This window comes from Perca fluviatilis, chromosome 6 (genome assembly GCF_010015445.1).
Source record: "Perca fluviatilis chromosome 6, GENO_Pfluv_1.0, whole genome shotgun sequence".
Taxonomy (NCBI): Eukaryota; Metazoa; Chordata; class Actinopteri; order Perciformes; family Percidae; genus Perca; species Perca fluviatilis.
Window position 1 is genome coordinate 14,877,979 of NC_053117.1, and position 22,770 is coordinate 14,900,748.

The 22,770-nt window shown below is 40.5% G+C and overlaps 2 protein-coding genes across 2 annotated transcripts in view; both read left to right on the plus strand.

Annotated features, from left to right (window-relative positions):
- The first annotated feature begins 649 nt into the window (after window positions 1-649).
- Window positions 650-8,476, plus strand: prdm12b (PR domain containing 12b). Its single transcript, XM_039802199.1, has 6 exons — window positions 650-1,128; window positions 3,061-3,126; window positions 3,797-3,921; window positions 5,745-5,900; window positions 7,515-7,629; window positions 7,880-8,476. Exons 1-6 carry the CDS (start codon window positions 870-872, stop codon window positions 8,362-8,364), a joined length of 1,206 nt encoding a protein of 401 aa, XP_039658133.1. The 5' UTR covers window positions 650-869; the 3' UTR covers window positions 8,365-8,476.
- A 5,117-nt stretch (window positions 8,477-13,593) lies between these two features.
- c5 (complement component 5) overlaps window positions 13,594-22,770 on the plus strand; it is a 33,366-nt gene continuing 24,189 nt past the window's right edge. Inside the window, 14 exon segments of the mRNA XM_039802201.1 lie at window positions 13,594-13,746; window positions 14,913-15,108; window positions 15,409-15,562; window positions 16,313-16,383; window positions 16,475-16,572; window positions 17,075-17,157; window positions 17,239-17,329; window positions 17,436-17,544; window positions 18,956-19,088; window positions 19,573-19,688; window positions 19,780-19,968; window positions 20,353-20,455; window positions 20,458-20,555; window positions 20,647-20,859. Coding sequence (XP_039658135.1) covers window positions 13,679-13,746; window positions 14,913-15,108; window positions 15,409-15,562; window positions 16,313-16,383; window positions 16,475-16,572; window positions 17,075-17,157; window positions 17,239-17,329; window positions 17,436-17,544; window positions 18,956-19,088; window positions 19,573-19,688; window positions 19,780-19,968; window positions 20,353-20,455; window positions 20,458-20,555; window positions 20,647-20,859 — 1,722 coding nt within the window. The 5' untranslated portion in view covers window positions 13,594-13,678.

Below are 22,770 nucleotides of genomic sequence, written 5' to 3' on the forward strand. Positions count from 1 at the left end.
AGTGAGAATTATTCATTAAAGAGAATGTGTTTGCCTTTTTCTTCCACATCACAACAAATAGCCTATATCTAGTCTATATATTTTCTGCCTTGACTTTACACTTGATTTCTCAGATACTTCTCTACAAGCACTTTTGATGTATTCTGCAGGTTGTTCAGAGTAAAAGATGTTTCTGTTGAATATTTTAAATATAATCTTTCAACACTGTGAGCAGCACAAACATCCATTCACCTCCACTGTGTTGATGTGGAGACAGAAATCTCGCATCAGATGGAGGAGAGGAGATTCAGTGAGCAGACCCTTTAAAGCAGAGTATAGTCAGAAAACCTTGAGCAGAACAGGTCTCTAACTGCTGCTCTGCTCTGTTCTGTTGTTGTTTTCTCATTAAGTCCTAATTGAGAGTCTCTAGGGTATCACGAGCCGGAGCTGTAAACGGAGCCAACAGCGTGTGGAGGACACACACACACACACACACACACACACACACACACACACACACACACACACACACACACACACACACACACTCTCCTCCCTCCTCTCTTTATAGAAATGTTGGAGGAGCTGATTACAGCCCATTACAGACAGACCAACAGACAGACAGGGTGTATATAGACCCACTCACTTCGTGACCAGCAGCACTCCTAACTTGTATTAACACTTTAACACATTACACATTAACACATTGTATTGAAATAGAAAGAAAAAAACAGCAAGTGCAGCTTTAATTCCAGCAAGACTCTGACACTTGTTTGGATTTTTTCTTTTTAAGTTTTGTTCACCTGAAGGGCTTTTTTTTCCCCCTCCGGTCCCCTGACACCGGCTCTTGCTGCAGCTTCTGCCCGCCCCCGGCTCCTTCCCGTCCGGCCATGGGCTCCGTGTTGCCCGGCTCCTCGCTGGGCCTGAAGTCGGGCTTCAAGCCGCACCAGCCGCTCTCCCTGGCGGACATCATCACCTCGGACATCCTGCACAGCTTCCTGTACGGCCGCTGGAGGCACGTGCTGGGCGAGCAGCACCACCACCACCTCCCGCACCAGCATCACCTGCAGCACGAGGACCGCACCACCCCGAGCGCGAGCCCCAAGACCGCCTTCACCGCTGAGGTGCTCGCGCAGTCCTTCTCCGGAGGTCAGTAACGGCACTTAAATTAACCAGTTCAATTAACCGTCACACCTTAAATATCCTTTAATGATAAAGTCACGTTTTAATCCCTCCAGTTTCAGGAGACTGACGCTTAAATGTACCTCCAAAACAGTTCATCACTTCCATGAAGTCATATAGGCTAGCCTACGATTTTATCGTATCAAAATTTATTTTTTATCTTAATGTAGGCCTATATCATTATGTCAGACTGATGATAGAATTAACAAAGAACTTTTATTTTTGCCACTTTCTTTATTTCAGAGGGAAATATAGGCTAGCTATTTTAGTTTACCTCATTTTTTTTTTTTTTTACAAATAGGCAATATAGGCTAGTTTCTGCTTATTTTGCGGATTAAGGTTTTTCTCCCAAGCAAATAGCCTCTATCATCTTACAAAATATGAAGCATTGTTAGGCTATATCTTAAAATATAGCATACCGAACCAAAGCCCTATAAAGATAAAATGATCACATTGACCTTGGAAAACATTAAAATGCTGATGTGTTTCTGCATTACAATAATCAATATTGTAAAAGTTTAAAGTCTGACAAATGTGTCAAATAAGTTGAGAGTTGACCTGCAAATATAATTTTGATTTATATGATTCATATATATATAAAGCCTAAATTAAATATTTAGTCTATAGGCTACATTATGAACCTTATCAATAACCGATCAAACCGTTTGAACGCGGTGAACTCTGGGTGTGACGGGTCAGATTTAATGTCTTTATCTGCGAGCCACCGGCCAATCTCTATAAAATCATTAAAACCCCAATAATTACCTAATTAGGTTTATCAATTAATTTAGCGGCCACCTGTTGATCGTTAATGGAAATGTCCGAACGTGTCGCTAACGTTAAGAAATCCTTTCTAAATGATGATGAGTCTGCGCTTTTAAAGCTCAAATCTTTGAACAAAACGAAGCTTCACTCGCGGCCTTTTTTTTTGTTGGTCTTTTATTCATGTTTCTTTTTTATTTTAATTACATTTTATTGTGAAATTCGTTTCCGTTTTCAGTCAACTTCGTTAGGGACAATTTCAAAGACGCCGTAAGAGCTTGAACCCGGACTCATGATCCTCCCGTTTCATTCGTAAATGATTATTTCTGGTTTATTATTTCCCTCTGCCGGAATTTAAATCCTTTTTTCTACGTCGTGTGAACTGAATCCGCTGAACTTTCTCCTCGTGGCATTTATGAGTTTTTTCTTTTCTTCTTTTCTAGTTTTAAATTCGGATAATCTTCTACTTTTATCTCCATTTAAATCTCTTTTCTCCTTTATGTCCCAACCTGTTTCACGCTCCGCCCTGAGCGTGAAACAGGTTGTGACATTTCTATGTTCCTCTTTGTATTTTTATTTTGATCTCCTATAGCCTATCATTTTATTTATTGTATTTTTCCATTTTACTTACCCTGGTCGGGATCTCAGACTCTTCTTCTTCTTCTCCTCTTCTTCTTTTTCCTCTCTAGTATACATAAAGTCTGTCCATCTAAAAGCCGTCATGAATTAAGATTTCTTCCCCCCTCCCCCCGGCGGCTCAGTGGGCAGCCGGGGGGAGTTGTGTAGACATAATGCGACTATTGAAGGAGAAAAAAAGAGCATTTAACCTCTTTTTTCCCTTTGCCAAGGCTCAGTTTCATGCTGCTGTCACTGCTTGTGGGAAACTTCATCTTTGCAACATTGCGAACATCATGTCTTTTTCCAATAAAACACACAGAACGAGGCTCCAGCTCACCCGACTCACTGTTAAATCTGCAAAAATGTAGCCCATATGGAGTTCAACAAATCATTTTTTTTTTATTGTCACTTCTATTCTTCTGATTTCACTCATCAAATTTTAGTTTTTTAAGAGAAGAAAATAATGTCAAATAAGGCGTGCAAATCAATAAATGTTATTTTAATTTTGTTTGTGTTCAGAGGTCCAGAAGTTGTCCAGTCTGGTTTTACCCAGTGAGGTGATCATCGCTCAGAGTTCAGTCCCAGGTAAACTTCTAAATCTTCTATTTCTGTTTGAATGTTAAATGAGCTAACGCGTAATCTGTCTTGGTCTTTCTTGTTATTTAGCATGGAAATTAAAACCAAATGTAGCGTAGGCTACTTAATTAGGCTACTTGTTCATATGAATAACTCTTTTTAAGATTTTAATCTGCTTTCTCTGGCTTTTTACCTTCATGCCTCACATCATCTCACCTGTCACTCTGTACGTCCAACGCTTTGTCTCCTCATGAACACCTGTTGAGGAGTGTCTTGTTATAAAAGCTCGTCTTCATCTAGCTATGGGTGCTGCAAACATTTAGCTCCAGCTAAAATATGCATTGATCCACTAAATATGAATAATAAAGAAATAAGATTTTAGAGTGATAACTGGTCTGGGTCCAGCCTACAAAGCATTTCCCTTCAGTGTCAGTCAGAGATAAAAATGAACTGAAGGAGATACAACTTTTAAAATATGAAAGAAACCTGAAGAAACTGACTTCACTACAGCTATAAAGTAACTTATTTCTGTAATGTCAGAGGTGTGTGTTGTATTAATGTATAGCTCCTGTTTGGGTGTTTGGTTTTTACACTGTAAATGTTGGCGTGTAGGTTATATACAGTATATATAGCCTATATTCCTGCAGTATAACAGCAGTGTGTCTCTGCTGTATTTCAGGAGAAGGTTTGGGTATTTTCTCTAAAACATGGATTAAAGCTGGAACAGAGATGGGACCTTTCACCGGACGCCTCATCTCACCTGAACACATCGACCTGTACAAGAACAACAACCTCATGTGGGAGGTAAACAAAGTTTGCTGTAACTCAACATTAATATTTACATTTACCAACATTTACATGTATATTGACTTAAATATTGACTATATGACTATATGACTCATTGTTAGCTAGCTAGCTTGCTTTCTAACCTTCTAACCAACCATCTCGCTAACTGAAAGCTAGTTAACTTATAAACTGACTAACTTTTTACACATCCTAGCTACCTGATTGCTATTCAGTCAGATAGCTATGGCTGGCTAAGTGATTGTAAATCTGTAATTAGCTCCTGTAGCTAACCTGTACCTAACTGACTGACTGCTAGCCAGCTAGCTTGCTAATTAGCTGACCAACTTACTTGCTGTCTGTTAGCTTGCTAACTAACCACTAGACTACCTAACTAACGGATTGCTAAGTGCTAGCTAATTAAATAACTGACTGACTGATTAAAGATATTATGTAATATTTCTGCATAAATGTCTGTAGTTGTGTACTTACATTATCCCAAAAGTTTCCAACAATGTTCAAACCCAGAGAAATCTATCATTTTAATTAATGACCCAGAGCATGTTGTTTGGTCGCCTTTTAATGGCTTCATATAACCTTTGACCCCTCTAGTTGCTCTAACTTCCATCAGAAGACAATAAACACCAGCTGGTCAGAGAACTGTAAATCATACAACGTCACAATTATACTCAGTAGTAATACAGCATTTTGTCATCAATTGCATGCCACTTTGCAATCCAGTAATACAGTAGAGACTTCATTTGATATATTTCAATATCGATCCAGCTTATTGCGATGCTACGTTGAAAAGTGGCTCATGCTAATGCCTGGTGGCTAAAGCGTAGGCCTACGGTAACATTTTAAGGTTCCAGCACATTCATAAATTTATTTGTTGTATGATTGTTTAAACCATGGTTAACAGCACTGGGCTACCCCCACAATACATTTTGCCACATAACTTTAGCTGATTGGGTAGTCGATTAATATAATGCTAAATTAGCCAGCTAGGGCACCCCAGGTGCGTTATAATGGACCCCAGGTAACTTCTAGACAAGTCCCGCCCTACGAAGAAGCTCGATTGGTTGGGGTTAGGCATTGACCTTGAGTGGTTAAGGTTAGGATAGCCGATTGGTCAGGGGATAGGACCTGAACAAAATGGGTTACATTACCTTGCATAAACATGGACGCCTGGCCAATAGTAGTGTGTGAATGGTATTGAAGGGCGGGTCTTGCGTGGAAGTTGCGTGGATTCCATAATAACGAACCCCCGGTCCGTCTGCCTCATTCCCTGCTGCTAAGTGACTTTGGTCGGGATGAGAGCAGACAACGACAACAACCCAGGGGGACACAGCCACAGCCACATGCTTGCTAACCGGTCAGCTACCACCACAAATAGAATCTAAGTAATTATGTGGGATACACTGCGGCTATATCATTATAATGACATGACATGAATACATATTACCAAATGTAACGTGAATAAAAATGTAATACATTAACATGTCCGTGAACAGATACATTTTAGTTTGCAATGGTGGTTAACAATGAAGACAACAACACCCATGATCCCACGCGACCTCACAACGTCGTCAAAAGTCCATGTTTACATCCATAGTTGATTTTAAGAGACCCCTAGTGGCAGAAAATTACATTATAGTACGTTTAACTAGCTAGGCCTATAATAACTAGCTACTGTAGGTAACTAGCCAACAATCTGTATCTTACTCATGGGCACAGTGTCTAGGTGATGGACAAATTATTGAACTATTGGATAATAAAACAACCAGAAAACAGTTAAATATATAACTGGATATAATAAGGATATGTTTTCTCCTCCCTCTCAGGTGTTTAACGAAGACGGGACGGTCAGGTATTTCATCGATGCGAGTCAGGAGGACCAGAGGAGCTGGATGACTTACATTAAGTGTGCGAGGAACGAGCAGGAGCAGAACCTGGAGGTGGTTCAGATCGGCAGCAGCATCTTCTACAAGGCTGTGGAGGTCAGTGAACGCATCACCGTCGGCAGGCCTATAATATCAGCTCGATGGTGTTTTAAGCCGCAACGTCGCCTTCCAGGCAGCTAACCCTTAACTTAACCCTAAACATAACCATTACCACACTGCCTTCCGTTGGGGGCTTAAAACACCATAATATCATATAATATAACAGTGGTGGAAGAGGTACAGCCTTTACTTCAGTAAAAGTACTAATACCACACTGTAATAATACTCCACTACAAGTAAAAGTCCCGATTGATCATCAAAAAAGTAAAATGTTCTCTGTCAAGTGGTTCACATTATATCTGATGTTTCTGGATTAATATATCTGCTGCATTAATGTGTATGTTGCATTTTACTGCTGTAGATGTTTAAGTTTGAGCTGATTTTAACACCTTTATATGCTGTTGGGTAGTTTAATCTACAGCAATGCATCATCTTCTATGAGATCATAAGTTTGTATCGTCGCTGTCCTGTGAGAACCACGTATCTCTAAAAAGTCAACTTTTCATGGTGTCAGACAAACAGCCCTGTTTTAAGCTTTGTGACGATGCATTTTCCAGCTGATCCAAGAGGCTTTTTAAAGACTTTATTTAGATGATTTAGCATTTAACATAAAGGAACACGTCATCCTTCAGTTATAACAAACATTCAACATCAACACATCTGTAGATACATAGTTTTTCACTGGACAGGGAGGGGATAAAAAAACAACTGTCATCTGAAAAGTTACTAAAGCTGTCAGTCAGATGTGGTGTAGTAAAAGCAAAATAATTAGCCTACAATTACCTAAAATTTCTACTTAAGTATAGGCTACTTGAGTAAATGTACTTGGCTACATTCCACCACTGGTGTCCAACAACAGCTGACTTCACTCTCTCCCTAAACAGAATAAATATCTAAATATAAAAATAAAATCTTATTAATGATGTCTATCTGAAACGCCATAAGAACCTCGAACCAAAGACCCTATGGTCTCAACAGTTAAAAGTTACGAGGAGAACCAGGTTACAGGATGCTGCAGGTATTTTAAGGTATTTATAGCCTAATGCCAGTGCCTGCAGATAGATAAAAATCCTGTTCCTATTTCATTTTATATAATATAATGTAATTTATTTCTAGAGCAGTTTCCGAAATGTGCTTTATACATTATATGAATTAAACATGAAATCCAGCCTTTAGACGACAAAAGACATTCAATTAAGCAGAATTAAAATCAATTCCAGTAATTTAAGAATCAAAGACACAATTCAAGTAAAACCATGAAATTCAAGACCCATAAAGATGCAAACAAAACATGAAGGTGAAAAAGATGCAGAGGTTTTTTGAGTAAACTGAGTCATCTTCTTTAGCAGCCGAGCAGACGCATTAAGGTTCAGGTGTGTGTCGCCCTCTGCTGGCCGAAAGAGTTAAGACTAAATCCAGTGTTCCTCCTGTGATTTTAACTGCCAGATCAGAACTACACGTAATAAGTTTCCATTTCAGGTGTTCTAACGGAGTGCTTGGTGATTCATACATTAATTATTCATATGTATTTGTAATTTTGGTTAAAAGACAGGAAATGTCCGAAAATGTCCTCCTCCAGTGAATGATTAACCTCCATGTATTTCTCCTCAGACAATCCCTCCGGATCAGGAGCTGCTGGTCTGGTACGGAAACTCCCACAACACCTTCCTGGGAATCCCAGGAATTCCTGGAGGAGAGGAAGAACAGAGCAAGAAGACCAAAACCGGTAAAGATGATTGGTTATTGATCTGTGAATTTATCCACAAATTTGTAACTGAAGCAAATAAACTAAACAGACCTGAGAGGGACAGATTGACACATATAGCTGCATTTTGCTTCCATACATTCAGCTGATAGAATAAACCATTACATTTTCTAGCAAGGCTGTTTAATCAGCATTAATATCAGGCCTCGATACATCAAAATGCAGTTTTAGTGCGGCATCAGTCCGAATCATTTCTCCTCCTCCTCCTCAGATGAGTTCCACACCTGTGAAGGCTCCTCCTCCTCCTCCTCTTCTTCCTCCTCTTCCTCCTCCTCCTCCTCCTCTTCCTCCAGTCTGGGCCGCATGCGTTGCGTCATCTGCCACCGCGGCTTCAACTCCCGCAGCAACCTGCGCTCCCACATGCGTATCCACACGCTGGACAAACCGTTTGTCTGCCGCTTCTGCAACCGCCGGTTCAGCCAGTCATCCACGCTGAGAAACCATGTCCGGCTGCACACCGGTGAACGCCCGTACAAGTGCCACGTCTGCCAGTCGGCGTACTCGCAGCTGGCCGGCCTGAGGGCGCACCAGAAGAGTGCCAGGCACCGGCCCACAGGAGACGCCAGCGCTGCGGTGGGAAGCGTGGTGCTGCACGCTGCTCACGCAACTCACTCACCTCCTCCTCACCCACCACAGCTGACCACCATGCCTCATCCAGCATCACTGGTTCACCATGTACCCACCATGGTGCTGTGATAGGGGGTAGACAGACAGACACACGCAGCAAATTACAGACAGACAGATAAACAGAAACATCTTTTAACTTAAAAAATATTTGGACAAAATAAGACAGAAAGGTGTATCACCATCATTGATGAACATGACTGGAAGTTACCCAGGTAGCCAGATGAATCGGTACAACTGCGGCTCAGTGTCGGCACATTTGGCTGTGTTCTGGTAGCCCAATTCTGACAAGAGGCTCCAGTTAGTGGCTCTCACTCCAGCTTTTGGCCAGAGTCACAACATGAAATCAGACCAGGTTACTTTGGCTGATTTTGGCAAATCATTCATCTTCATGAGTCCAAGACCAGTCATTTTCAGATGGTATTGTTATGCTAGAAACACAATACATAGTCGGCCTGTTGACCTTTCAGAGCAGAAGTACTACATCAAAAATGTGTTGATGCTTTGTATCAACACGCCAGAAATAACCTCAAATGAGGATATGCTCTCCAGTCTGCCACAAATATTTAAAAGCTGAGTTGTCCGTTGACTTTCTTGAACAAAACAGCAGTAAGCTCACTTATATTCTGAATTTCATTCTTAAATAATGTGATACTGAATTCTGGCCGTCAAATGCTGCCAAACACTTCAAATCAATTTTCAGCATATTGATTCAATGGGGTTTGGTGCTTCAGAGAGTTTTTTTTCTAGGCTACATGAACTAGTTCAAAGTTCAGTTCGCAAATTTTAAAATGAACTAGTTCAGTTCATAGTTCATACTTCAAAATTTTTAACTAAGTTCACCGTTCCAAAAATGAACTAAATCATAGTTCTTTTTTTCCATATGTTGCTGCGTCGAGCTATTATTTTTCTAAATTATTGCCACAGCCCATATAGAATATTTTTATCAGTTTTAACACTGAAACTATGCGTCAGATTTCATCTTCATAGCCAATCAGTTCAATGTGCCGTTTCAGGTTTGCTGTGGATGTGACTGAAGTGCGGATTTTCTTTTTGAAAGCAGGCGGGCAAAGTTTGCACAGAAATGTAAGATTTTTCGAATCCTCACCGATCTTGTCATAAAACTCATTTAAATGATCATACGACGCCTCCTTGCTGCTTGCTAGTTGCTATGGTTGCTAGTTTATATAATGTCTATGTTCATCAGATGTTCATCGCCTCCATGCTGCTTTTTGTTTTGATGATGCATTGGCGGTGCGACACTGGTGGCTGGTGTTGCCGTTGCCCTTCTTAAATGCTGTCTATGGTGTTGCCAGATTGGGTGTTTTTTCCGATACATATTAAGGCCTGTTTACGGTGTGTTTTAGACGGCTTTTCGCCTGGAAGGATCTATAGAAATCTGGCACCCTATTGAACGAAGTTAAACTGAGAGAGCCTACGTTCAGTTCACCCAAAATATGAACGAGTTCATGAACTATCGTTCAATAAACGCGTTCAGTCACAACACTTACTGGCACCATATTCAGGGCACTGTTAGACTTGGATTTGAGCTACCTGGGTAATAATTTAAAAAAACTACACTCTCCAACAACTAGAAGGCTGTTAACTTGATGACAAGTTATATCATTTAAACATCAGATTGATCAGAAGTAGCCTAAACTGAACACTATCCAGACAGAGGATGTTTGTACATTATATGCACGCACGCATACGCACACACACACACACACACACACCACACACACACACACACACACACACACACACACACACACACACATTTATTAGATAACAGACACTTAGATAAGCACAGACACACACACAAACAGTTCTTTATTAAGAGTGATAATGATTCATAAAACAGTTGCATGATGGGACACAGTGTTAGCCTGTGACTCCAGTATAAATCACGTATCTGTGAGAAGATGATGTCGTGCTTTGGTTTGCATGCAAATGGTTCTCTGTTAAAGGTATGTGTGTTGAAAACCAAGAGGCGTTACAGTCTGAGCACTGAGGCTCCTTCACAGGAATCCTCTGAGTTTCTGGTAGATCGTCCTGTTGATCAGTTTATAGAAACATCCAGGTATACCCATGCTAACAGGTAAGCATACACGATGCTAAAGCTCAATCTATAGTTTCTGTGTCTACATAGCTGTCAGGATTTGTATTCACCAACTGCAGGTGTGAACATGTATGTAGTATAGACAAATCAGCATTCACAACTCAAGGATATCAAAGCCTCAACACTTTGGCATATATTTGCTAAAATGCCCGTCACACCTGTATTCAAACGTTTGTAGAAAAGTCTTGGTGACTTTGGTGAACTTTGATTCACAAATTCATGATAATTAGCATACTGTCTTGACAGAGCTGAAATTTGAGGGAACGCAGTGCCAAAGAGTCCACAATGGGGAAAGCTAAAGTATCGTGGGCCGACTACCTGTTTTGATTTTAGTTCACTTTATTGAAGCTGCTCCAGAGTACAAACCTGGTTTACACACAGTGAGAAGTTCATGCTAGTAATATGACTGTTGACTAAATTGTGTAAAATGATTGTGCTATTATTAGCCACCTGTAGCCACAACATCACCAAGATAACACAAAATTGTTGCAGAAGAACACAAGGATAAACTTTGCTGTGACACTTTCTGGTGTGACCAGGGCTTAATGTTAGCTTGCACCATATTGAGTAAAGTCAAAGAATTGTGTCAATGTTCGCGTCCCTTTTTGAGTAGCATATCGGGCCATGCTCTCACTTTATCATGTTGAATTATAGTAGCATCCAAGCTAGCACTTTAGCACACAACTTTGGTGATTGAAAACTTTGTTAAAAACTGAAATGAAAAGTGATAGTCAGCGTAATGCTAACACTTAGCATAAACTATGTGGAGTAATAGGCTACTAACTCCAAAGAGGTAAAGCACAATTTTATTTATTCTACAGTAGCTTGAGTGGTGATATGCATGATCTGCACCATCTTAGTAATAGCATGGTACAAAGCACCAAAGTCCAAAAAGATTAGTTTTTATCTCATGTGCACATGATATTAAAAACAATCTTCTTTAGGGACTCAATGTAAGCTGCATGCTAACATGTTAGCAGAAGTGAACAATTTTGGCATCTTTTTACTGACCAACCAGTAAATCTACTACAAACTCACCAGATTCATTTAAAAATCATCACTTATTAAATTGGCAAAGCCTAAAATATGTTATTATTATTATTATTATTATTATTATTATTATTATTAGTTCATGTATGTTTTTGTTAAGCTATGGGTTGAGACCCAAATTAGGTCTCAGGCAGGTTCAATCGAAAAAATTTGAATCTAAGTTTCTAATCTTGTAAATGTTTCTACATGATTTGTTCCCTGATTTCTATATAAATATGTTGTTAAGTAATGAGAAACTAAGAGTTGATGAGTCCCTTTAGCTCGGACTTTTCTCTTCATGTGATGTAAATAAACTGTCAAAGAAAAGAATGTGAATAAAAACATGAGATGTACTTTATGCCTAGAATATAATTCAACTGTCACTTTATCTCTCTATATGTATAAGGTCATATATGACATGTATTGGTATATGAAATATGTTGACTTCTATAAAGGACATTGTATTTGAGCCTGTATACTCCTAATAAAGTATTACTTCACCTTTAACCTCTGCTCTGCTCATGTCTGTAAGTCTGTGTACTATACATACATACAGCTTTCACACAGTAGGCGCCAGTGGTGGAAAGAAACCAAGTACAATTCTGAGGTACTACAAGTACCTCAGAATTGAATAAAATTGAATAAAATTAAGTATTTTAATTTTATGCTACTAACACTTCTACTTCACTACATCTCAGAGGAAAATATTCTTTTTCAGTCCACTACATTTATTTAGTTACTGGTTACCTTGTACTGTAAATGAAGGGCCAATGAACATATACAATTAGAAAATACAAGACATTGTTATGCAGTAAATAAAATAAGTTAAATGTGCTCTTCTGCAGCCGGTTAATGCATCTATTATAATAATAGTGTAATATATAATATCTAAAATGTAATAATTTAAAACTGACAGCCCATTTTGGCTGCATACTGAGGACTTTTATTTTATACTTTACGTACATTTTACTAATAGTATCTGTAGTTTGTCTTTTCACAAAGTATTTTTCGATTGTGTTTAGTAAAAGTTGTGAATACTTCTCCCGCTGACATGATCTCAATTTGTTTATCTATCTTTATTTTAGCAGGAACACGAGCATGATGACCACTTTGCTTAGTGTCTACTGGATGTGGAAAAGGTAGATATTTGCAAAAATGTTAGCATCAAGCTAATCATATGTGAGATGTGTGTACAGTTTTCTCTGCTGCCCCCCAGAGCCCAAAAAATAAATGAATGCAGCTGTAAGTGTTTTTAAAGCTATAGTGCGCAACTATTTTATATTAATGAACGTCTGTTACAGTCAAGCCATTGCCAAATGAGTTGCTACAAAGCTAATGAAGCTTATCAGGTCCACACAACTCTCTCTGTATTTCTCAGTATGGCTATGTTTACATAATGGTGTTGTCCAGCGACATTCACGCGCAGAAGTTCGAGTGATACGTTTGGTCACCCCTGAGAAAACACAACAGCAGCGTTCAGCTTTGGAGACGAAGACGACATAACAGATAATTACCTCTTCTGAAGAGTTCATGATCGTCCTTGATTTGACGGGATAAACACTACTAGCAACCGTGTGGAGGAGGGGGTGGGGGGTGGTGCGCAATCGCCAAAGGCTTGGGTCATGTGGATGCGCCGACGGTGTTGTCATTATTTAGAATTCCTCATGGGGGCGACAGAAACTACGCACCATAGCTTTAGGATGATGAACTCTTTACATTTTGATGACTCTGATCTTTTCATCTATAGCGCCACCCTCAGGGCATAGCTCCACTGCTGTTAAGATAAATCATCAGGATGTAGTTTTATGTTATTGTGGCTGTAAACTCCTGCAGCCTGTCAGTGTAGTTAGACCTGCAGTGTTCTGTACTAACTGTTCTTAAAAATGTCCCTGATGCATATCACTTATGTTTTTTACTGCAGAGTGAAGAGAAAACAAAAAAGAACACCAAATGTGAATTTTTGCTTTCTGATTTGACGACTGACCTTTAAGATGATAACAGAGTCAACACTGTTGGGTAAGATCAGAAAACACAGGCTGAGTAAACTAACCTTTGACACACACACACACACACACACACAGAGAGAAGAAGATCTCACTCTGTGCTGTTTTCTGGTTATTCGCAGGTATTTGCCAATAGTTGAGGTAATAAATAACTAACGAAATGTAACTCTCTGCCACTGTCGTTCAGTTTCTCAGTCAGTGTGTGCATGTGTGTTCTCTCCTCACCGTCAGGATGAAGGTATGTGTGCTCCTGATGTGTGTGTGTTGTCTCTGTTGGAGGACAGAGGCCGATTTCAGATCGTGAGTATTATTATTATTATTATTATTATTATTATTATTATTACTCACTGCCTAATTATCTTGTCGCAATTGTAGAGTGCATTAGGACTGTTTGTGTAACTGCTGCTGTAGTGCAGTTTTTGTTTTTGTCAGTCAGATATATGCTTGTGTAGAATATTCTCAGGTACAGGTAAGGTAAACAGGTAAGCATACATGATGCTTTAGCTCAAATGTTTCTACGTCTATATGATGGAAATTTTGTGAGTCTTTGCAGACATCTGCTTCCAAGTGTACTACCGTGCAGATATTAAAAAAGAACAGAAAAGGTCAGATGAACACTTTTTGTAGAATATTCCCCTGCACTATACTCCACACAGCTCCACCTTAATCAAACATCTGTTTGTTCGTGGTGCAGAGCAGTGGTGTGAATAGACTTTGTGTGGGTCAGGGGATGAAAATGAAACCTCCATTTGTAGTTCACAGATTCTCACATCAGCCAAGCAACAAGCCTTATAAGGACAGTATGTCCAGAAGGTTGCGCCAGAGGAAAGACCATGTTACAATTACCCCTTGTCCACTCTGTGAGGCAGGAGCCTGGAAGTAATTCAAATCAGGCAGTCGACCCCTGAAGTACCTTTATGGCCAAAAATAAAGCACAAAATCCCGATCCCACAGTTGTAAGCCTATATGTCTTGGCATTGTCAAAGTAATGTGATATGTCTCAACAAAGTGCTTAGACCTTTCTTGCTGTGACTGCACTTGATTAGATTAAAGCTTTAGCGCATAACCTTTTGATATTAATGAACGTCCGTTACAGTCAAGCCATTGCCAAATGAGTTGATACAAAGCTAATTCAGACTCCACACAACTCTCTCTGTATTTTTCAGTATGGCTATGTTCAGAAGATTGTGGCGTCCGGTGACTTTCGCACGCAGAAACTTGAATGAAGATAATTACCTCTTCTGAAGAGTCCTTCATGTTTTTTTTTAATCCTCCGTGCCCCCCTTGGCGACTAGAAACTGCGTGGAGAAGGGGGGGGCGGCAGTTGAGCAGTCACAGAAGGCTTGCATCATGTGGAATTCCTCAAGGGGACGACAGAAACTACGCACTATAGCTTTAATGAACGATTCCTGACTGTCTCCTGTTTGATCACATGAATGAGGTCCAGGTGTGTTCTCCTCCCTCAGGTATCTGATTACAGCTCCTCTCTCATTGCGTCTGGATGCTGTGGAGACGGTGTTGCTGCAGTTGTTTGGTTTTGAGACTGATGAGACGGTCTATGTGTTCTTGAAGACCTCCATGGCTCCAAATCATGTGGTTTTGGCTAAGGAAGTCGTGACCATGAACTCCGTGAACAACTACCAGGCCGCAGTCGAAGTCCAGGTTAGACGTAATGATGCACAGAGCTGAAAGTTATCAGAACTCATCACCACCGCCAAGGAGGTGATGTTTTTGGTTCACAAAACTACTGACCCAATTTTCATGAAACTTGGTGGAAGGGTGTTGCATGGGCCAAGGAAGAACCCATTTAATTTTGGAGCAGATCCAAATCACTGGGCACAAATTATTTTTCACTTTTGATAACATTTCGCGATAGAGCATGGCCGTGGTGGAGGTCTGCTAGAAGTGCCCTTCTAGTCGTAGGATGAGGTTTTAATCAACTCTTTCTGTTTGTCTCTGTAGCTGCATCCAGATAAGCTGGATAAGAAGGCGAGTCATGTGATTCTGCACGTCCAGTCAACAGTGATCAACCAGCACGTGTCTGTGCCCATCAGCCGCACCAACGGCTTCCTGTTTATCCAGACAGACAAACCGCTGTACACCCCCCATCAGAGCGGTGAGCGTTTAAAACCACATAACAGAAGAGTCCTACAATCCACTGCACACCAGTGTTGAATCACTGTTTGTCTGTGGTGGAATGTAACTACGTTTACTTACCTACTCAAGTACAAATTCATCACAGCCAAAACAAACAGGCAAGCGGCACTATAATCATATGTCAAATATAGTATACAGCAGGGATTCTCGCCTTTCCCGGTGGCCACTTTTGCTAAATGACAAGAGGCCAGGGGCCAGTTAAACAAACAACATAAAGGCAAATTCATCCGTCCATTTTCCATTAAATTGCCTGTTTTCAACCTTTGGATGTTTGCTGTCCTCGCTCATCTTGCAAATTTCGGTCACAGCAGGACATTCTAGGCTTAGCCAGGACCTCTGTAGAGGGATCCTCCCCTGGCACTTTTTCACAACAAGCTTTATAATAATGCTTTTTTTTTAATGCACTCTGGCACCTTATTTACATTCAAAGTACAAACAAGAATTATAGTGTGAATAAATTTACTGTATTTTCATTGTAAATTAGTCTGTGGGCCACCCGGCAGCCTTTCTGTAAGTTGAGTATCACTGGTATACAGTACATACTGTACATGTAAGAAACTAAACATAAAACTTTCTCATACTTTAACAGTAAACCTTTAAAAAAATAAAGTAAAATGTCTTTACAATGTGCTTGTGTGTGTGTGTGTGTGTGTGTGTGTGTGTGTGTGTGTGTGTGTGTGTGTGTGTGTGTGTGTGTGTGTGTGTCCAGTTAAAGTGAGGGCGTTCTCCCTGAACCAGGAGCTGAGACCGGCCAATCGCAGCGTGTTTCTGACCTTTAAGGTGGGTGTAATGACCTGCAGGTCCAGCGGGGTGTAGCAACACATCACAACATGTTAATGTTATGTCAGATCAGTGAACTTGTTCCCCACAGGACCCTGATCAAGTCACAGTGGACATTGTGGAGATGTTTGATGTCAACAATGGAATCCCATCGATGCAAAACCCGTTCAAGATCCCCATTAAACCAAAGTAAGACAAAAAAAAAAAAACCTAGCTACTACAAGCTGCAAAATAAAAGCTATACACATTCTGATTCCAGGCTTTGCTACATCGTTAATGTGATTCCAGATTGTATGTAATGTTGTTAATGTGATTCCAAGTTGTATGTAGCTTTGTTAATGTGATTCCAGGTTGTATGTAGCTTTGTTAATGTGATTCCAGGTTGTAAGTAGCTTTGTTAATGTGATTCCAGGTTGTTTGTAATGTTGTTAATGTGATTCCAGGTTGTTTGTAATGTTGTTAATGTGATTCCAGGTTGTATGTAGCTTTGTTAATGTGATTCCAGGTTGTATGTAATGTTGTTAATGTGATTCCAAGTTGTATGTAGCTTTGTTAATGTGATTCCAGGTTGTATTTAATGTTGTTAATGTGATTCCAGGTTGTATGTAGCTTTTTTAATGTGATTTCAGGTTGTATGTAATGTTGTTAATGTGATTCCAAGTTGTTTGTAATGTTGTTAATGTGATTCCAGGTTGGGGATTTGGTCCATTGAAGCTTCTTACTCTGATGATTTCACAACAACAGCGAAAGCAGACTTTGAAGTGAAAGAATATGGTAACTACACAAGAAAACTACTTTATCAGATATGATATATGTGAAAGTGTAAAATGTAAATTATTGACTGTTCTGTGTCAGTTCTTCCCAGTTGCAACATCCTTGTGGAACCAGAAGCTAACTACATTAGCTACGGAAGCTTCAACAATTTCCGCTTCAAGGTCTCAGCCAGGTGAAGAAACATGCGTCATGTTAAGATATCCAGAACTCAAAAATTTCAATGAAATTATTAATATATATTTTTTAGCTGTGAAAACTCAAACATGTGTGTCTCTCAGGTATAATCACGGTGCTCCGGTGGCTGAAGGCGAAGTGTTTCTGCGCTATGGCTACGTTACCGGAAAGAGTCCTCCGGTTATCATCCCCAACTCTGTCACCAGAGAGAGCGTAAGAGACATGAAAACTGATATACAGCAAGAAACGCTGTTAATACAAAGTGTTAATATACACACCAACAACTCACTGATCTGCACTAAACTGAGAGTTTTCAATACAATACCTAAATTTCAGTACAATTCTCCAACTTTTTTGATATCTTAGTTTTAGGAATATTAGTCTTGCATTGCCAGACCTATCTCCACAGCGCTGCAGAGAAGATCTGGCCCCTTTACACACACACTCCTGGATTTCATTTCTGGTTGGCATTTCCTTAAACCAATCACAATCGTCTTGGGCTGCGCTAAGCTCTGTACGCAGCGACCGTGGCTCTGCAAAATAGTCTCGGGAAGCGAGGTTTTGGTGAAAAAAGAAAGAAAATGCCACATACAATATTAAATGAAATGAACAATTCACACAATACAGTAATGTGAGCTATATAAATTAGCTGGATACATGGTTAACCCTAATTTGCTCTTACTAGTGTTTTGCCGTGTGTATTTTGTTCACAGCAATCCACGCCAACGGTCCCAAAATGTGTCAGTTAGATAGTAAATGCCGTAAACATATTCTTTGTGGATCTTTACAATCATTCTTCGAAAGAACCAAGCAGGGCCTCAATTTTCTTGAAAAATGTGCCATTTTCAGTGTGTAATGTTAGCTTGCTAGCTCAGAAGTTCTGGTTACTGTTCCTGTTCCTCAAGTGGAAGTTGAGGGACATATGGCAGAACTTTTGCTGGCGCTGGAACTATCTGGTAAATGAACCGATCCAGACTAGAGGAATATAAATAAATTACACTTTTCTACCAACAATCACAGTAAGAGTGAGAAAAGGATAGTTTATAAAAAAAAATGTATCTAGTTTGTCTTTTTAGAATTCTAATTTTGAATAATAATCTTGTCAGGACTGAATGCAGCCTGAAGAAAATAACAATAAAGACAATCGGGGCCAAAAGAAAAATTACATGCAACCTTTTCCACAGTTTTTAAGAAATATTATCAAAGTTCAGATTTTTCAGGCAAAAGTGTGGGATATAATATTATACTTAAAAGAGTGGCTCTGAGCGGTCATACAACTCTTGTTTTCATTGATGCAAAAAAGTTGATTTTTCGGCAGAAAATCAACCGAAAAATGAAAATTTTAGTTACACATGTAAATTTCCTAGTCAATGAGTAAAGGTGAGGATTGATTTAAAAACAGTTTCGGCCAAAATATAAGGACTACTATGATATTTGACGCTTTCTGATATTTGATGCAGCTGTCAGATTTCAGTCAGTGTTAACAAAGAAATATATTATAATATATATTAAGGTTTAATACCGAGCACTAGATTTAACAAAAAAATTATTTCACTGCTTATTCACTACTCAAAAACAGCATGTAGTTTCACGTTTTGTTGTTAGCGGTTGTTGTGTCTTTCAGTTGTCCCTGACAGGTGAAGTGGACGTGACTGTGAACATGGAGAAGGTCCTGTCCAAACACAACGGACCAAAAGACTTCAACAGTCTGGTGGGGAAGCACCTGTACATTGCTGTCCTGCTTCAGGAGAGCACAGGTACACACATTTCACCTTCCTACCAGTCTTAAAGTTGACATTACAAGATAAAGACTTTGGCTGTTTTACGAACTGCCTACTGCATACTATCGAGGAACGCAGTGTGTATATTGCATACTGCATTTGTCAGTGGTATGCAGTATGAAACTGAAAAATCAATTTTATTTTGCAGTATGCAGGCCAGGCTTAGCAGGTTATAGAAAGCTGAAGTAAACAAGTTGTTGAGACTGTTTCATCGCTTTGCATTGACTGGTCCAATGCATGCTGGAGTTTTTTTTCCAAATCAGTACAACATCTGGGTATTTTTTGCATACTGCAGATTTTGCTTTTGTTTTCATACTGCATGCTACATTTTTGCCAAATCAGAACGTACTGGTGGTATAGTAGGCGGCTTTGAATACCGCCTTTGTCGCATAGTGACAGGATATCATGTTTACACTCACAGGTGTTCCCCCTCCTCACTACACTCTTCTCTGTCTCTCAGGTGGGATCACTCAGGAGGCGGAGTTTGCTGCAGTGAAGTTTGTTGAATCACCTTACACGCTGAGCCTCGTGTCCACGCCCCCCTTCATCAAACCTGGACTTCCTTATAACATCCAGGTGTGTGTCTGCACCGTCAAGCTCACACCTGTTCAACTGTAGCTTGGTCAGGAATTAACTTTAATTTTGTGATTTCATGATATCTCTTCAGGTGCTGGTGAAGGATCACCTGGACAAACCGGTGAACAGGGTGTTGGTTCATATGGTGGAGCGACAGCTGTTCAAACAGGGGATGGAGCCCGAGGTCGACCTGAATCCCCAAAGCTCCAACAGCCAATCAGACGGCCTCACTTTCTTCATACACAACTCACCAAAAGAAGCAGTCCGAGTGGTGCTAAAGGTGAAGAGGAGGATTTCTGTTGATTACTCGTTTTCATGTTATTTATGTTTTGTTTTGTTGTTGTTTACTTGCAGTTGTTTAATCATCTTCTTCCTGTTTACCTCTTGCTGTTTACAATACGTTTCTTTACTTGCTGTTATTTACTTATGTGTTGTTCTTTACTTGAAGTTTACATGTGTCAACATGTTATTGTTTGCTTGTTGTTAATGTGTTGTTTGTTTGCTTGCTGTTTTTAATTGTGAAAGTTAACTTTTCATTTCATTGTTTACATGTTGTAGTTCTTGTTGGTTATTTGTCTTCTTCATGATGTTTGCTTTTTTTGTTTACTTGTTTACACATTTATGTTTTGGTGTTGTTAACTTTTTGTTTTTGTTTACTTGTCAGTTTGAGACGGCAGACTCCAACCTCCCAGCAGCCAGTCAGGCCAGACTGACTCTGGAGGCGGAGTCCTATCGCTCCCCGAACCAGCGTTACCTGTACATTGACCCCCCGCACCCGGCCAAGGCCTGGAGGTGGGACAATTCTCCAACATCAAGGTGTACTCGTCCATGCCCTCCTACGTGCCCATCAGAGCTCTCAGCTACCTGGTGAGGAGACATCTGATCATGCACGTCGTCTGTGTTGTCCTGTTTCCATAGTTACTGATGACCACTAATGATCACTCCTGTGTCCCCTCAGGTGCTCTCTAAAGGGAAGGTGGTGCATTTCAACAGTCAGAAGTTCGTCCACAGCGGCGATAACAAACATACTCTGAGCTTCGAGGTGACGACCTCCATGGTCCCGTCCATCAGAGTGCTGGTCTACTACATCGTGTACGCAGAGGGGGTGTCCGAGCTGGTGGCCGACTCCGTCTGGCTGGACGTCAGCGACAAGTGTGTCAACGGACTCAAGGTACAACAAGACTGTTGTCTTTTATTCTTTTACTTCTCACTTGATCTATTACCTCAACAAACATTTTCATAAAAAGTTTATATCAATCGCTAGTTTCAAGTCTTCTTAACTACATATAGCAAATTATGGTCCCAGGGTGCGTGGCTATATGCTGACCTGTTAATCAGGACAGAGGCTTAGCAATGCGTATCCATGGCCCTGTATACATTAAAATAGCCGTGAACTTTTTTGTGTGTTGTCCATGTTTACGTCTTAAACTTTGACCCTCTCACTGTGTGTTTTCACTTCATCAAGTTGATTGTAATATTTTGGTTGCCTAAAAATTTCTTGTTTAGTGTTCTGCCAACCAAGCTAGCTAGCTAACGCTAGCATTAGCTGGTAACTTAAGGGAAAGTTTGCAGATTTTCTGAGTACTGGCGTAGATGCAGATGAATGGCGCCAGTACCCGGAGGTCTGCTTTTACCCGCTGGTAAATCTCTACTGGATGACTCGCTTTAGCCGGTTGAAGATCGGCAACTTTACCTTGTTAGCATTTACCTTTGCGCAGCGCCACTGCAACCATAGACAACACTGGTTTCATCCTCCCCAACTCCTAGCCTCGTGAGACCGTCCTGATGTCGCGAGCTCCAGTTTTCTACTCGCAGATCAGTCTGGCATCTTGAGATAGAGAAAATTTGGAGCCGTTAGCCAAACGACCGGGCCAATCAGCGTTGGTTTTGAGGTGGGTTAGGTGGTGATAGACAGATGGTTTATCCAATCAGCTAACCAGTATTTTCAGACAGCGGTAGCCCTAATCCTGTTAGCCGCTCGCTAATGCTTTTTTTCTCTTGGATCCTTCTTTTGGAATATGGTCCAGGAACCTGAAATGGTGCCTTTTATTCCTAAATTCTCGTTACACAAACGGCAAATATCCTTTACCGACATGTTGCTTGCATGCTGAGCTAACGAGCTATGCTTTGCCTGCAGCAGCAGGGGCGGGCTTGTGGTTGTATTTTCATACGCTTCGTAGATCTGATTGGTTGATTTGGCCCGTCTATCACCAACATAGGTGATAGACAGATGGTTCATCCAATCAGCTAACCAGTATTTCCGCCCCTTCCCAAAAGTTCTCCAATGGAAAGTTCCCAGATGGATATGCCGAGCAAATGTGAAGCAATCCATCTGGCGGAGTCAGGTTACCCAACTCCACACTCTCATCCAAAAATCAGTATGTGCGGTTTCAAAATAACAATCTGGTGACGGCCAAATTGCCAAACTTGAGGCTTCAAAATAGCAGTGCAAAAACCAAGAGACTTGCATGAATTACTTGAAAGCAATACTTGAGTAAAAGTACAAGTAGGCCTATCTTACCAGAATATTACTTCACTAGAAGTTAAAACTCACCGCTAGAGACCTCCGCTGGCCAAGCCGGTTGGGCGTTTAGTGTTCCTGCTACTAGAATGTGGATTAAATTATTTAATTGTGCAGCTCTTACTTTCCAAATGTTATCAGACTGAATGGATCAATTTCTGATAGTGAAATAAGTCATTTCGTGGGGGTTGTGACGTTCAACAAAACGTATCTACTGATTTACAGATGTCTCTATCGCCATGTTAGTTTATGGGAAAGAGTCTTTTTGGGCCCCATGGCATCACGTGACGGACACGGAGGTTGTTATTCCCCTGTTTGGGCGCTATGTCAAGTTGACTTTAAAGTCGCGGCACTTCCAGGGGGTCTGCTTTGCCGAAACTATGTAAAATCAAAGATTCTCTGTAACTAAAGATACCGTATTACACGCTGCCGCGCTGTGAGCTCAGGCTCATACACTGCAGGGGCAGAGTACGCCCTGCGGGGCAAGGAAGCATTTCATTGGTTTTTCAAAGACAACTGCAAGTCAGTGATTGGTGGGCGTTTTTACAGGATAACGGCAGC